This window comes from Pan paniscus, chromosome 6 (assembly GCF_029289425.2).
Source record: "Pan paniscus chromosome 6, NHGRI_mPanPan1-v2.0_pri, whole genome shotgun sequence".
NCBI classification, from domain to species: domain Eukaryota; kingdom Metazoa; phylum Chordata; class Mammalia; order Primates; family Hominidae; genus Pan; species Pan paniscus.
The window spans coordinates 175,856,554-175,871,915 of record NC_073255.2 but is presented as its reverse complement, the minus strand read 5'-3'; the positions used below and the strand labels follow the sequence as shown (position 1 = coordinate 175,871,915).

The 15,362-nt window shown below is 40.5% G+C and overlaps 1 protein-coding gene across 4 annotated transcripts in view; it reads left to right on the top strand.

Annotated features, from left to right (window-relative positions):
- Positions 1-14,389, top strand: part of ZC3HAV1 (zinc finger CCCH-type containing, antiviral 1) — an 88,742-nt gene extending 74,353 nt beyond the window's left edge. For 3 of the 4 annotated variants that reach the window (XM_055114447.1, XM_008965938.4, XM_055114450.2), the window contains 4 exons: positions 2,605-2,695; positions 3,806-3,936; positions 4,323-4,453; positions 10,062-14,389. In XM_055114447.1, the coding sequence (XP_054970422.1) occupies positions 2,605-2,695; positions 3,806-3,936; positions 4,323-4,453; positions 10,062-10,321 (613 nt within the window). In that variant the 3' untranslated portion in view covers positions 10,322-14,389. 4 annotated transcript variants of the gene reach the window in all.
- The last annotated feature ends 973 nt before the right edge of the window (positions 14,390-15,362 follow it).

Here is a 15,362-nt window from a genome sequence, read left to right as displayed (position 1 = left end):
TATAATGCATGGCACATAGTGATAATAAATAGCCACATGAATAAAAAAATAAATAAATTAGAAAAACATGTTAGTGGGGGAGGGTGGGGGGTGGGTCATGCAGAGAACCAAATTTAATCCTGCTCTCACTAGCCCAAGGAGACACACTTGCTGTAGGATAGAATAAGGGCTGGGGTACTATCCTGAACTACAGTGGGACATAGAAGTGAACTATAGCACACGTCACTGTTCATGGGCATCTTACAACATATTCATTCAATCTATCCCACATTATACAAATCCAGAATGGAAACCTGACCTTAAAATAGAGATAAACTGGGGCCAATCTTTCTCATTCTAATGCGTCACCTTCTTCTTTAAAGAGTTTTTTCCTTCAAGCATTTATTTTTTAAAATGTAATTGTTTTGATCATGGAAAATTTCAAACATAAAGTACAAAGAATTGATAATAAACCCCTGAGTACCTATCATCCAACTTAAACACTGTCAATATTTTACTATCTTTGTAACATATTTGTAGTAGTGGTAACAATATTGTTACTACCATCACCTCTAAACTTTTTTTTTCTTTGAGAAAGAGTCTCACTCTGCATGCAGGTTAGAGTGCCGTGGTGTGATCATGGCTCACTGCAGCCTCAAACACCTGGATTCATGTGATTCTCCTGCCTTAGCCTCCTGAGTAGCTGCGACTACAGCCATGCACCACCACACCTGGATAATTAAAAAAAAATGTTTCTAGAGATGGGGAGGGGGATCCCACTGTGTTGCTCAGGTGGGTCTTAAACTCCAGAGCTCAAGCAATCCTCCTGGTTCGGCCTCCCAAAGTGCTGAGATTATAGGCATGAGCCACCACACCTGGCCTAACTTTTTTTCTTTTGCTGGAATATTTTAATGTAAATCCAATACATGTTATCATTTCCCTGTATATATATTAGGTGTCTTCCTAACAGGTAAGAGGTTTTAAAAAACATTATACAATATCATTAACCTATGTAACAAAGTTAATGATAATTCCTTAATATCATCTAATACCCAGTTCACGTTTTATGTTTTCCCATTGTCTTAAACAATGACTATTTAGAGTTGATGTATTGCAAATCAGTATCTAAGCAGGGTCTGTACATTGTGTTTGGTTGATTTGTGTCATAAATATCTTTTAGTCTACTACAGTTTCCCCTCCTCTACTTTTTTCATGCAATTTCATTTTTTAAGAAATCAGATAGGCCAGGTGTGGTGGCTCATGCCTGTAATCCTAGCACTTTGGGAGGCCAAGGCAGAAGGATTGCTTGAGCCCAGGAGTTTAAGACCAGCCTGGGCAACATGGTGAGTTGAGACCCCATCTCTACAAAAACTTTTTAAAAAGTTAGACAGGTGTGGTGGTACACACTTGTGGTCCCAGCTACTCAGGAGGTTGAGCTGTGTTTGCACCATTGTACTCAGCCTGGGCAACAGAGTGAGACTGTCTCAAAAAAAAAAAAAAAAAGAAAAGAAAAGAAATGAAAAAGAAAAAGGAAAAAAAAAACAATAAAAACAACGACTAGGTGATTTGACCTATAGAATTTTCCAAAGTCAAAATGTAGAAAATTAACCTGGCATGCTGGCTGATGCTTATAATCCTAGCACTTTGGGAGGTTGAGGTGGGAGGATCACTTGGGCTCAGGAGGTTGAGGATATAGTGAGCCATGATCACACCACCGTACTTCAGCCTGGGTGACAGAGTGAAACTCTGTCTCAAAACAGATTAGCAAATTGTTTCTTCATGGGGTCATTTGATGTGTAATTTCTATAAATTGATCATTAGATTTAGGGAACTGATTAGATTTAGGTTCAGTTTTGAGTCAAGCATGCTATACAATTGATGGCTTCGTACCAGTGATTCTGTCCCATCTTATGAAGAGATACACAGTGTCTGATTGTCCTATTTTTAGTGATGGAGATCACAGAGTAGATTCAGGTCATTCCAGTCTGATCATTCCGCTATACTATTCATCTGATCTTTCACTTCATGGTTTTAGTAGCTAATGATAATGACTGTTTAGAACCATGATGTCATTAAGTATTGCCAAATGGTGGTTTTCTAATTCTATCAACTCTTTTGCAACTATTAGTGTGATTCATCTATAAAGAAGAATTTTTCTGGTAGCTTTAGCTCTATGGGATAGAAAAAAAAATTACTTCTCAGGTATGGTTACCCTGAAATACAGTTCATACTGGAAAGGCAGAATTCTTTCCTCTAAATTCCTAATATATTTAATCGTTTATCCTTTGACCAAGAAGCTGTAAGACACATTTGCTTAATGCTAACACATTAGGATCTTTGAAAGTTGAGCAGAAATATAAAAAAGAGTCAATACTTTTACATTTTAAGTCAATAGGAAAATGGCATTTAATTGACCGATTATGAATAGTTGCAGCATTTTTAAAAGACATGATTACTGGTACATCTATACCAGGAATATGCGAGGATGTAGTCCAGAGAAAAATACAGAAATAAATATTGTGTATTTCTCTAGGCATCCTTGGCCTAGTGGCTAGAAGTTAAGAGAAAACATCACTTGGGCCTGTGGAGCAGAGAGTTAAGTGAATTCTTTCTCTTTATTTGTAGCCATCAGCCAGCAAAGACCTCGTCAGTGTCTTTAACTGCGACCTTTCGTCCTCAGGAGGACTTTTGCTTCCTGTCCTCAAAGAAATATAAGGTACTTGGTTTTACATGTTTGGTGGATGAGTCTGTTAAAAGTTAGAAAAAGTACTTTGCTACAAGTGTATGTGTTTGTCTGGATGAATGAATTGCTCCCGCAAAACTCTTAGATCGGCTGGGTGCAGTGGCTCACCCCTGTAATCCTAGCATTTTGGGAGGCCGAGGCGAGTGGATTGCCTGAGCTCAGGAGTTCGAAACCAGCCTGGACAACACGGTGAAACCCCGTCTCTACCGAAAATACAAAAAAAATTAGCCGGGCATGGTGGCATGAGCCTGTAGTCCCAGCTATTTGGGATGCTGAGACAGGAGAATTGCCGGTACCCGGGAGGCGGAGGTTGCAGCGAGCCGAGATCGCGCCACTGCACTCCTGCCCACTGCACTGCAGCCTGGGCGACAGAGTGAGACTCTGTCTCCAAAAAACAAACAACAACAACAAACACTCTTAGATCAAGGTAGAAAGGCAGTCATCTAATGGTTCTCTTTCCCAGAGATCACCTGACTGCTACAGGGCACCTCATTGTTTCCAGAGTTCAGCCACACACAGTCTCATTTGGGCAGATCCTCGCAACAGCCATGTGAAATGGATATTAACATCTCTATTTTATGGACAAGAAAACTAGAACTCACAGAGTAAAAGTGACTTGTCCGTTAGTTACAATTAACAAGTTTCTATGGGAGTCAAACAGGCTGTGCCTCACTGTGTCACTTAACCTAGTTGGATCACAACTATTCCTAGATGGCTTAGCCTCCCCATGCTGGCTTCAGCTTTTGTGCAGGCTGGTCTGCTTGGACTGCATGGCACCTCAATTCCTCTTCCCTTGCATTGGGAAGAGGTTACTGGACTAACTCAGACTGCAGGGGACTTCCCTTTTCCCTTAGGCACAGTGCTTTGCTAGCTTTCAGTTGGCCTGGACAGACAGGCCCGCTGCCTCTCTGGTTAATTACGGGAATGAGTTGGCAGATGTGGGAACCCTAAGCCAGCTTATCCTATCTGTTGTTAGAAAGAACCCTGGTAACAATACTTCATGGCATAAGGGGGCACATATGTGGATGTATCATGCTTTAAATGTTTCCTATTTCACATTTATCTATTTTTAAACTTTATTAGTTGTCAGAGATCCATCACCTACATCCAGAATATGTCAGAGTAAGTGAGCATTTTAAAGCTTCCATGAAAAATTTCAAGATTGAAAAGATAAAGAAGATCGAGAACTCAGAGCTCCTGGATAAATTTACATGGTTGGTGGCCACGTTATCGTGTTTCTTTACATAAAACCGGAAAGGATTAGTTAATATCCATCCTTTGAGATTTATATTCACTGATTTATTTTAGTAGTTAACAGTTCCTTTAGGCGCTAGTCTTTTTTTTTTTTTTTTTTCATTCTATCAACTCCGGCTTCTCTCTCTCAGCCTTACTGCTTTACAATTCAATGATTTCATGTGTCTATCTTTTAAAAGTTTTCATAAATTTATTATTGTACAGCTGCTGCCTTAAAGTTAGTAGCTCCGTTGTGAAAGCTGATGGAATGAAATTTTTAGATGATTAGACTTTAGCTGGGATTAATGTTATCAACTGGAGTGGGAAGGGGATGTCTCCGTGTTAAGTCTCACATTTCTTATATTAGGAAGAAATCGCAGATGAAGGAAGAAGGAAAACTCCTATTTTATGCGACAAGCCGTGCCTATGTGGAATCTATCTGTGCGAATAATTTTGACAGTTTCCTACATGAAACTCATGAAAACAAATATGGAAAAGGTTAGTGCCGGGATAGAGAAGCGTAACTAGTAGAGTCATAACTCGGGCTTTATACGTGCTTCTATTAGGAGGTATATGTAATTATTTTGTATTAACCAGAGTGTCCAGGCTCTAGTGGTCCTGGAGAGACAGTAAGCTCACGGTAATATCAAATGCCCAAATGAGAGTGAATCAGTTGACTTGGAGCTTGATTGCTGGACCTTAGTCCCTGTCTTCTGTTTTCTTTCTGGGAGTGACCAAAGTCTTCATACGTGCTTGTAAACTACTCCATCTGTTGGTCTTGTTGTCTACCGTTACTACTCACTTCTGGCTTGGCTCTTCCTGAACCCAAGTCCATGCCTGTGAAGCTATTTGAAGCTTCACTTGTCACAGATTGGTTTTAATTAAAGAGCGGGAGAAGAGGCCTCTCCCCATCTCAGGCCACACTGGGTCACCTCGGTGTGAAGTGTCACAGGTCTGCCCACACACAAAATCTTTATAGCTCTTTCTTTTTGCTCCTAAACTCTTGCATCCAATTTTTTTTTTTTTTTTTTTTTTTTTGAGACAGGGTCTCACTTTGTCACCCAGTCTGGGTGACAATCTCGGCTCACTGCAGCCTCAACCTCCTGGGCTCAAGTGATCCTACAACCTCAGCCCCTCAAGTAACTGGGACAACAGGTGTGTGCCACCACATCCAGCTAATTTTTTGTTGTTGTTGTATTTTTTGTAGAGACAGGGTTTCGCCATGTTGCCAAGGCTGGTCTCAACTCCTGAGCTCAAATAATCCGCCTACCTTGGCCTGCCAAAGTGCTGGGATTTCAGGCGTGAGCCACTGCTCCTGGATGCATGCAACTCTTTTTTTTTTTTTTTTTTTTTGGAGACAGAGTTTCACTCTTGTTGCCCAGGCTGGAGTGCAATGGCTCGATCTCGGTTCACTGCAACCTTCACCTCCTTGGTTCAAGCGATTCTCCTGCCTCAGCCTCTCAAGTAGCTGGGATTACAGGCATGTGCCACCACGCCCAGCTAATTTTGTATTTTCAGTAGAGACAGGGTTTCTCCATGTTGGTCAGGCTGGTCTAGAACTCCTGACCTCAGGGGATCTGCCTGCCTTGGCCTCCCAAAGTGCTGGGATTACAGGTGTGAGCCACTGCACCTGGCCTGCATGCAACTCTTAAAAACAAACAAACCAGGGGGGAGGGGGGAGGGATAGCATTAGGAGATATACCTAATGCTACATGACGAGTTAATGGGTGCAGCACACCAACATGGCGCAGGTATACATATGTAACAAACCTACACGTTGTGCACATGTACCCTAAAACTTAAAGTAAAATAACAATAAAATGAAAAAAAAAGAAAAAAAAAGAAATCTTTATGAATGTAAATGTTTATTGTCCATTTTTAACTAATAAGCAAGCTTACTAAAAACTGCACTTCACACTTAGCTTAATGTTTGAGGGAATTAACTTCATAAATAAATTAAAACTAGAAAATTAAAAAAACAAACAAACTAAGAATCACTCATCTTTAGGAAATAAGTAATAGTTTATCACAGATTCAAAGTGAGTTCAACTCATACAACTAGGATTAAATTCAATTCTTACCCCAAAAGGCAAGAAGTCAATCAGCCAGTCAGCAAATATTTTTGAGTGTTTCTGTACACTAGATGGTGGGTACACAGTGGTGAACAAGTTAGACATGGCCCCAAACAAATTTTCATAATTATCTTACATAATTAATTAAATGACTGTGGCCAGGCATGGTAGCTTAGACCTGTAATTCCTGTACTTTGGGAGGCTGAGGTGGGAGGATCACTTGAGCCCAGGAGTTGGAGACCAGCTTGGGCAACATGGCGAGACCTTGTCTAATTTTTTGTTTTAATTACAAACAAATTTTTTTAATTACCTGGGCATGATGGCACATGCCTGTAGTCCCATCTACTCAGGAGGCTGAGGTGGGAGAATTGCTTGAGCCCAGAAGTTTGAGGCTGCAGTGAGCTGTGATTGTGCCACTGTACTCTAGCCTGGGCGACAGAGCAACATTTTGTCTCAAAAAAAAAAAAAAAAAAATTAAATGATTGCAAATGTTGGGCTGCTATAGAGAAAAATAACAGGTCCAGGTCAGGCGCGGCAGCTCACGCCTGTAATCCCAGCACTTTGGGAGACCGAGGCAGGCAGATCACTTGAGGTCAGGAGTTCAAGACCAGCCTGGTCAACATGGTGAAACCCCGTTTCTACTAAAAATACAAAAATTAGCTGGGTGCAGTGGCACGTGCCTGTAATCCCAGCTACTTGGGAGGCTGAGGTAGGATAATCGCTTGAACCCGGGAGGCAGAGGTTGCAGTGAGCTGAGATCATGCCATTGCACACCAGCCGAGACTCCGTCTCAAAAAAAAAAAAAAAGAAAAAAGAAAAAAAGGAACAGGTCCTGTGGACAACTAACCCAGCTAGAGAGGTGTTCCCAAGGATAGAGATAGAGTAGGATTCCCCTGCCTTGTAGAGTCACCACATAGCGGAGAAGGGAGAAATGGAACAAGGTATGACCATAAAGAGCTAAACTTGACTGTAAGCGCATGGGAAACTAATGAAAGGTTTTAAGCTGGGGAATGAATTTATCGATGAGATTTCATAAGTTTATTAAGTTTAAATGTATCAGTGAAACTTACCTAGAAGTGTTTGGAGAAAATGGGGAATGTAGTAACCATCTTAAGTGACATATGATAGGTGAAATTAAAACCCATCAGTTTCTTACAGGTCTATCCTATGTTAGAATTCAAACAAATATTTATCCTAAAAAATGAAATGTTAGGCTAGGCACTGTGGCTCATTCCTGTGATCCCAGCACTTTGGGAGGCCGAGGTGCGTGAATCACCTGAGGTCAGGAGTTCGAGACCAGCCTGACCAACATGGTGAAACCCCCCATCTCTAATAAAAATACAAAGTTAGCTGGGCGTGGTGGCACATGCCTGTAGTCCTAGCTACTCGGGAGGCTGAGGCATGAGAGTTGATTGATCACAAGAAGGGGAGGCTGCAGTGAGCTGAGATCCTGCCACTGTACTCCAGCCTCAGTGACACAGGAAAACTCTGTCTCAAAAAAGAAAAAAATAAAGCACTCAGAAATGTAGGAATAGAAATGAACTTTCTTAACACAATAAGGGGAATTTTAAAAAAAGAAAATATAGATTCCAGATTATATAAGTGTGATATAAAAAAACTGATGCAACAAAAACAAAAATGGACAAATGAGATAGCATCAAACTAAAAAGCTTCTCCACAGTAAAGGAAACAATTAACAAAGTGAACAGACAAACCCACAGAGTGGGAGAAAATATTTGCAAGCCATACATCTGATATGGGATTAATATCCAAAATATATAAGGAACTCAAACAATTCAACAGCAAGAGAACAAATAACTCAATTTTAAAATGTGAAAGCTGTTCCCATAAGTGGCCTGCGGTGATCTGTGAAAATGGTTCACTATTCACTTGACCCAGAAAACTCCATGAAATCATGCAAATAAAGAGGTTCAAATCTTCATGTTCACTTTAAGGACACCCATGAAACTGCCCAGGCCATCAAGAGTATGCCTATATGAAAAGCCAGCAAATGTCTGAAAGATGTCACTGTATAGAAACAATGTGTACCATTCCAACGTTACGAGGGTGAAGTTGGTAGGAGTGCCCAGACCAAACAGTGGGGCTGGGCACGCAGTTGGTGACCCCAAAAGAATTGAATTTTTGCTGTACACACTTAAAAATGCAGAGAGTAATGCTGAACGTAAGGGTTGAGCTGTAGATTCTCTGGTCGTCGAGGATATTCAGGGGGACAAAGCACCCAAGATGTGCCACCAGACTTCCAGAGCTCATGGTTGGATTAACTCATGCCTAAGCTCCCCCTGCCACATAGAGACAATCTTCCTGAAGAAGCACACCGTGTTCCTAAACCAGAAGAGGAGGTGCACAGAAGAAAAAGCTATCCTAGAAGATACTGAAGAAGCAAAAACTTACAGCACAGGAATAAATTCAGCGTAAAATACATGCAAATAAAAGTTTCAAAAATGGGCAAAAGACTTGAATAGACATTTCTCCAAAGAAGAAATACAAATGGCCAATGAGTTCATGAAAAAATGCTCAACATCGCTAATCATCAGGCAAATGCAAATTAAAACCACAATGAGCTGTTGCCTCGCACCGATTAGAATGGGAGGCTGAGGTGGGAAGATTGCTTGAGCCCAGGATATCAAGGCTGCAATGAGCCAAGATTGCACCACTGCACCCCAGCCTGGGTGACAGAGACCCTGTCTCAAAAACAGCAGCAACAACAACAACAACAAAAAAAGAAAAAAAGGAGAGAGAGAGAGTTGGATGTACTGACATAGCAAGATTTCTAGGACTAAAGTGGAAAAAAAAAGTTGTAGAACAGTCCATATATTATGATCCTATTTATGAACAAGTAAACCACCATAAAACTATATTACAGTATATGCACATATATGTATGTGAATGCATAGAAACAGGTGTGAAAGAATTCCCGCCAGCCATAAACTGTTTTGGGAAGGGGAGTGGGATTGGATGTGGTAGGTCAGTATAGGTAGACTTCCATATTTTACTTTAAATATAGTAAAACATCATTTGCACAGAATATCTAGTATCTGACCTATTCAGGATAAGCAATGTTTCTGGAATTCAAACATCTAACTATAAAATGATAAAAAGAACAAAAACAAAGTAGATGGGAAGTATATTAAACATTTGTTACCACAAGTAAAACAAATTCATTTTACTTATTGATTCTTGCATGGAAATAGGAGTTTGCAATATTTACTCATGGTCTTTAAAACGACAGAGTAGCTTTCTTAGAAAATATTATTAGTATTTTTTGATACAGAGTCTCACTCTGTTGCCCAGGCTGGAGTGCAGTGGTATGATCCTAGCTTACTGCAGCCTCAACTTCCTGGGCTCAATCAATCCTGCCTCAGCTTCCTGAGTAGCTGAGATTACAAGTGCACGCCACCATGCCCGGCTAATTTTTAAATTTTTTGTAGAGATGGAGTCTCCCCATGTTGCCCAGGCTGGTCTCAAATTCCTGGGCTCATGTGATCCACCTGCCTCAACCTCCCATAATGCTGGGATTACAGACATGAGCCACTGCACCTGCCCAGAGTAGCACTTGACAATGATAAAAATAAACATTTTAACTTGGCAGGAAATTGTTGGTCTGCTGTGTATGGAAGCAGCAATCGTTATCTGAGGTTGTTTTAGAGTTGAGGACGAAGCATCAACTGACTCATCAGTTCCAAGTTGGCTCATTCAGCTCACACTGGGTGAATTGCATGAATTGGGCCACTGTGACATTGTCATTTGGTCATTGCACCCAGTGGCTCACACTATCAGCATGAGCTCTGCACTGTAGCAAATATTCCTCAGTCATTCCTATAGGGTTATATACTGTATTTAAGTTCGCCTGCATCATTAACATGTTTTTAAGTGCAAAGGAAAGTTTATAAATATCAGTAAGGTATTATTGACATATGCTTAGTCCACACCCATCTGACTGTATATATCAAATCTTATAAACTGTATACCTTCTTTTATAATATTTCTTAACTTTTCTTTCTGATTCTTTCTAGGAATTTACTTTGCAAAAGATGCCATCTATTCCCACAAAAATTGCCCATATGATGCCAAAAACGTCGTTATGTTTGTAGCCCAAGTTCTGGTTGGAAAGTTTATTGAAGGAAATATAACGTACACGAGCCCTCCTCCACAGTTCGACAGCTGTGTGGATACCAGATCGAATCCCTCCGTTTTTGTCATCTTTCAGAAAGATCAGGTTTACCCACAATATGTGATTGAATATACTGAAGACAAAGCCTGCGTGATTAGTTAGAACCGATGAATACAGCGTCAGAAGGATGCCATAACCATTCTGTTCCCTTACAGAACTAAATTGCCCCAGACAGGAGTTAAAGTTTTATATTTTCCTGCTCAGTTATCTAATGTCTTAGATCAGTGGTCCCCAAACTTTGCTACATATTAGAATCATCTGGGAGGTTTTAAACAAATTCTGATGCCCAGGTTGCACCCCATGCCAATGAAATCATTTCTGGGCGTCAGCGCCAGGCAGTTGTATTTTTTTTTTTTTTTTTTTTTGAGACCGAATCTCACTCCATCGCCCAGGCTGGAGTGCAGTGGCGCGATCTCAGCTCACTGCAACCTCTGCCTCCCGGGTTCAAGCAATTCTCCTGCCTCAGCCTCCCGAGTAGCTGGAACTACAGGCACACACTGCCGCGCCCAGCTAATTTTTTGTATTTTTTAGTAGAGACAGGATTTCACTGTGTTGCCCAGGCTGGTCTCAAACTCCTGAGCTCAGACAATCTGCCCGCCTTGGCCTCCCAAAGTGCTAGGATTACAGGTGTGAGCCACCATGCCCGGCTGGCAGTTGTATTTTTTAAAGCCCTTCTGATGATTCCAATGTGTTGGAAAGTTTACCTTGTCTCAGATGTAACTGGTAAAGGCTGATTTCTAAATTTTCTGTAATTGCAGCAACCTTTCTCTCCTGTCTACCCTTTTAGTTTACTGTATGCCATGGTTTTGTTTTGGTTACATTGAAAGAAAGTTAATTTGGAAAATTTGGGAGAAATCTAATCATGCCTATTAAGGATGTAAGACATTACAGCCTTAGAAGAAAGATTGGGAAAAGCTGGGGAGAAAATGCTTAAGGACATGCTAGGGGTAAAAAAAGTAAAATTGAAGTGCTATTGCAGACATAGCTGCAGTACTGTACCTTATCATTCTGATGAAACTGATTTGGAGCACCCTTTTCTTTATCGCTACATTTATTTAGGGGACAAACTCCATCCAGGTTGACTCTCTCTGGAATGCGGTAATAAGAGCTGGCAAGTAAGGCTCAGAGAGAAGCAACCAACTGGAGTTAATTGCCCATTTGGGCTCTTTGTATAATTATGGCAAAGTAGACATTTATGTTCTAATTAATATGATTACAGAGAAGGCTTTTTCTCAGGTCAGGCTTTTCATGAAAGTATTTTGAGAACAATGAATTGCAATAACCAGCTTCACACAAGCATAACTGATAAACGCGAGTGCTATTGTAGTCTTGGCAAGTGAGCCAAGAACCTAGGAGCAGGGCCATTCCTACTGAAGGACAGGCCCCCTACGGAGATGAAATTTGTTTCCTGGTGAGCACAGAATCAGAACAAAGAACAATATCCCAAAGAGGCCCTGTGTCTACCAGGAGCTTCTTTTTCCAAATGTAATGGATTATGTGGAATTGTAGTGCCATCGGTTTTTACTTAGAGCCCTTGACGTGCTTGGACCAATATTTCCTTCCTTCTTATGAACCAGGTTTTTCCTTCTGATTTTCCCTTTTCAACATTCCTTACCAGTCACCAAAGTTTCCTGTTATAATTTCTTCTAGCAGACATGTTATAAGTCAGATTTAGTTAGCATCAGAGTTGATTTTATATTAGTCAGATTTTGGATCATCACAGAGATCTCCACAACTCCTTGGCTTAAACAGCTCCACCAGTTAAAAAAAAAAAAAAAAAAAAAAAAAGAGTTTTTTTAGAGTAGAGTTATTTTCTGGGAGGGTTACTACAAATGCTTATTCTCATTGACTTATTTCTTTCATGGTAACTTCCGTTTTGGAGGGTTCATTTTCTGAACTTGACCCTCACATTGTAGGGGTGCAGTTTGTCCAACTCTTTCCAACAGCCCATTAGACACCACTAGCTGGATATTTCACCGGCATCTTTGATTCAATATGTCCAAAGTGGAACTCTCCACCTACCTCCCTCACATGAACCTGTTCCTCTCTCAGGATCTGTATGTAAGTGAAAAGCGTCACCATCTACCCATTGGCTCAAGCAGAAATCTGGAAGTCATCTTTGACTCCTTCCTCTCCCTCCTGATAAACATCTAAGCAGTTTCTAAGTCTAGTTTTACCTCTTAAATATCTCTGTTCCCTTCTAAGTTGTTTGCTGTGTTTTCTTCAGAGCAAGAAGGTTATATTTTTTAAAATTTACTTAGTAATGCACATTCAAAACACACATCAAGTCTTCGGGATAAAGTTCAAAACCGCTGTCATGGCCCCATGTGATCTCTCCCTCCCCTACCCCTCTAACATTTAGTTTCTTCTGCGCAAGCCACTCTGGCTTCCTTTCAGTTTTGTGGTTCCCATTTTTAGCTAGTTCAGTGGTTTTCAATGGGCATTTCTGCCTTTTTTTTTTCTAAACGACAAATAGAAATACATCTTCTTTATTATCCTCCAAATGCAATTCAGAGGTAATATGCTCCACCTACACACAATCTTAGAAATAAATTAAAAATTAAATAAAACTAATATGAACATAAAGAGGAAATAAAAGCTACCTAACTTGGGCACAGCTGTAATTGAAGACCTAATGAAGTAGTCAGATGCTTACAACTATTTATAATGCATCAATTTGAACTTAGAAGGTAGGAGATCAGATCATATGTGGGAAAATGTAAAAGCAGGGATATCAGTGGGCATTAGAATAAAAACTAGGGATACAATAACTTCTTTGCATATGACAATACTTATTTGTATATAAGAGAAAGAACGAAATAACCTTTATTGAAATAAAGATACTATGCAAGAAAATGTACAGTTGTCGAAGTGGAGAAAATGAGGATATATTCTTGCAGACGAGCTATAGGTCATACATGAATGTCTAGTGAGACATTCAAAATTCGTATAGGGTGCAGAGTAATTTCTTATTGTGAGGAACTGTCCAATGTATTGCAGGATGTTCTGCATACTTGGCTCTCACATACTAAATGCTAGTAGCGCCCCCACCCCCACGCCCAGTCACGGTGACAACCACAAACCCTGTCAGATCTATTCACCTTTTTCAGAGCAGATATTTTGTAACATTCTCTTTGCTGACCTGAAATGACTCATAGATAATACAATCTACTTACACACATGAATTTCTTAAAAAATCAATTTAATGCCCTAACTCTCTTATTAAGGAGAAATAGAAAAGAAGAAATTTATAATGAAAAGAAGATGAATTTCATTATGTAAACGCTCAGGCATGACTACGCTGTTTGAAACAGACAGATGTTTACTCTTCCTTGTAATGAGTAGGTTTGGATTTAAGAGCCGATTAGAGGCTACTTCCTGTAAACAAGTACAGGAAAATGAAACTAGACGGGTGGGGGACACTAGAATGAAAACCAGTGTTAGGGTAAAGACAAAACAGACTATATACATAATCTGTATATGGGAAAAGAAAGAGCGAAATTACCTTACTTAAGGATAATAGGACAAGACAAATTACAGATTGTCTCAGAGAAAACAAATGAGTTACTCTCTCGGACAAGCTGTAGGTCCTACCTAAATGTCCAGCAGGACATTAGACAGTCGTACAGGGTACAGAATAACTCTTCGTTGTGTGGCACTAACCCACACACTGCAGGACATCATTCTCCCTGGCTGCATCCACTCAGTGCTGGGAGTAGTCCCCAGTTATTATGAAACCACCAATAACCCACTGACCACAGTGAGAACCACTGATTTTTTCCACTGACCTAGTGAATATCTAGCATCCTTAGATCGGCTCAACTGTTACTTTCCTATGGAGTCCTTCTACAGAATAGGTCAGATCTTGGCCTCCCAAACCCCTTATTTTTAAAATACTTTGTGCCTTGCTTTGATAATTTGTATTATGTATCCAAACTGAAATTATCTGCTTTCTGCATTAGAATGTAAGCCCCCTGAGGGTTGAGTCAGTCTGTCTTGTTTGCTGTGCCACGCCTGATGCCCAGCCCAGCAGCATGCTTTGTACACTGATATATTGGGTAAATTTCGTTGAATAAATTAAGCTCAACTATTTATATTTCAATAGTTGAGTTGTATTGCTTCCTGTTCTTCAAGCTTAATTTGAACTGTCTAATAAAAAGAAGTAATTGATTTGGTTCTACTGCCTTTATTTGATCTATTTCTAGGTATCTCCCAAAACATCATCAACTGCAGACACCAGTTATTCAATGGGAGAGAGATGATGTGTTTTGCCCCTTCCAGCTTTATCATTCCAGGGTTCGATGACCAAGTCACCTGGGCAAGGCACAGTGGTGGTGATGGCCCCCACATCTTTTGTCTGGGGACTTAGAGAGGGAAGAGCTGAAAGCTGCTAACACACCTTTCTTCCTTTAGTCTTGGGGGTGTGAACAGGGCCAGGCTGAGACACGAAAGTTAAAAATATAAATGGTGATAAGCAGAATTACCCTATCAGCCATTCCTTCTCCAAAAGCCCTTCTCTACTCATTATTTTCTTCTCTTTTTTTTTTTTTTTGAGATGGAGTCTCACTCTGTCACCCAGGCTGGAGTGCAGTGGTGCAATCTCAGCTTGATGCAACCTCTGCCTCCTGAGTTCAAGCAATTCTCCTGCCTCAGCCTCCTGAGTAGCTGGGATTATAGGCGCCCGCCACCATACCCGGCTAGTTTTTGTATTTTTAGTATAGGTGGGGTTTCACCATGTTGGCCAGGCTGGTCTTGAATTCCTGACCTAAGATGATACACCTGCCTTGGCCTCCCAAAGTGCTGGGATTACAGGTGTGAGCATCTCACCCGGCCTCATTATCTTTTTTAATCACAAAGCTTTCAGTGGAGAGGGAGCAGGGAGAGAGTGAGGGAAATGGAGAGGGAGAGCAAGTTCTATGGCAGCAGAGATTTGATAAAGTGAAGGTAGAACTACCATTTGACTTGGACCTCAATATAAATAAAGCAAGGTGTAGCAAAGTCATTGCTGTCAAAGCACCTGGATTGAAACACACAAAAATGCTATCAAACCAAGCATGAGCAGATCCTGGAGTTTTTTGATTTTTTTTTTTAATGAGTTTGTTTACATTGTCATAGTGCGCTAGTTTCCGGTGGACTCCTCAGT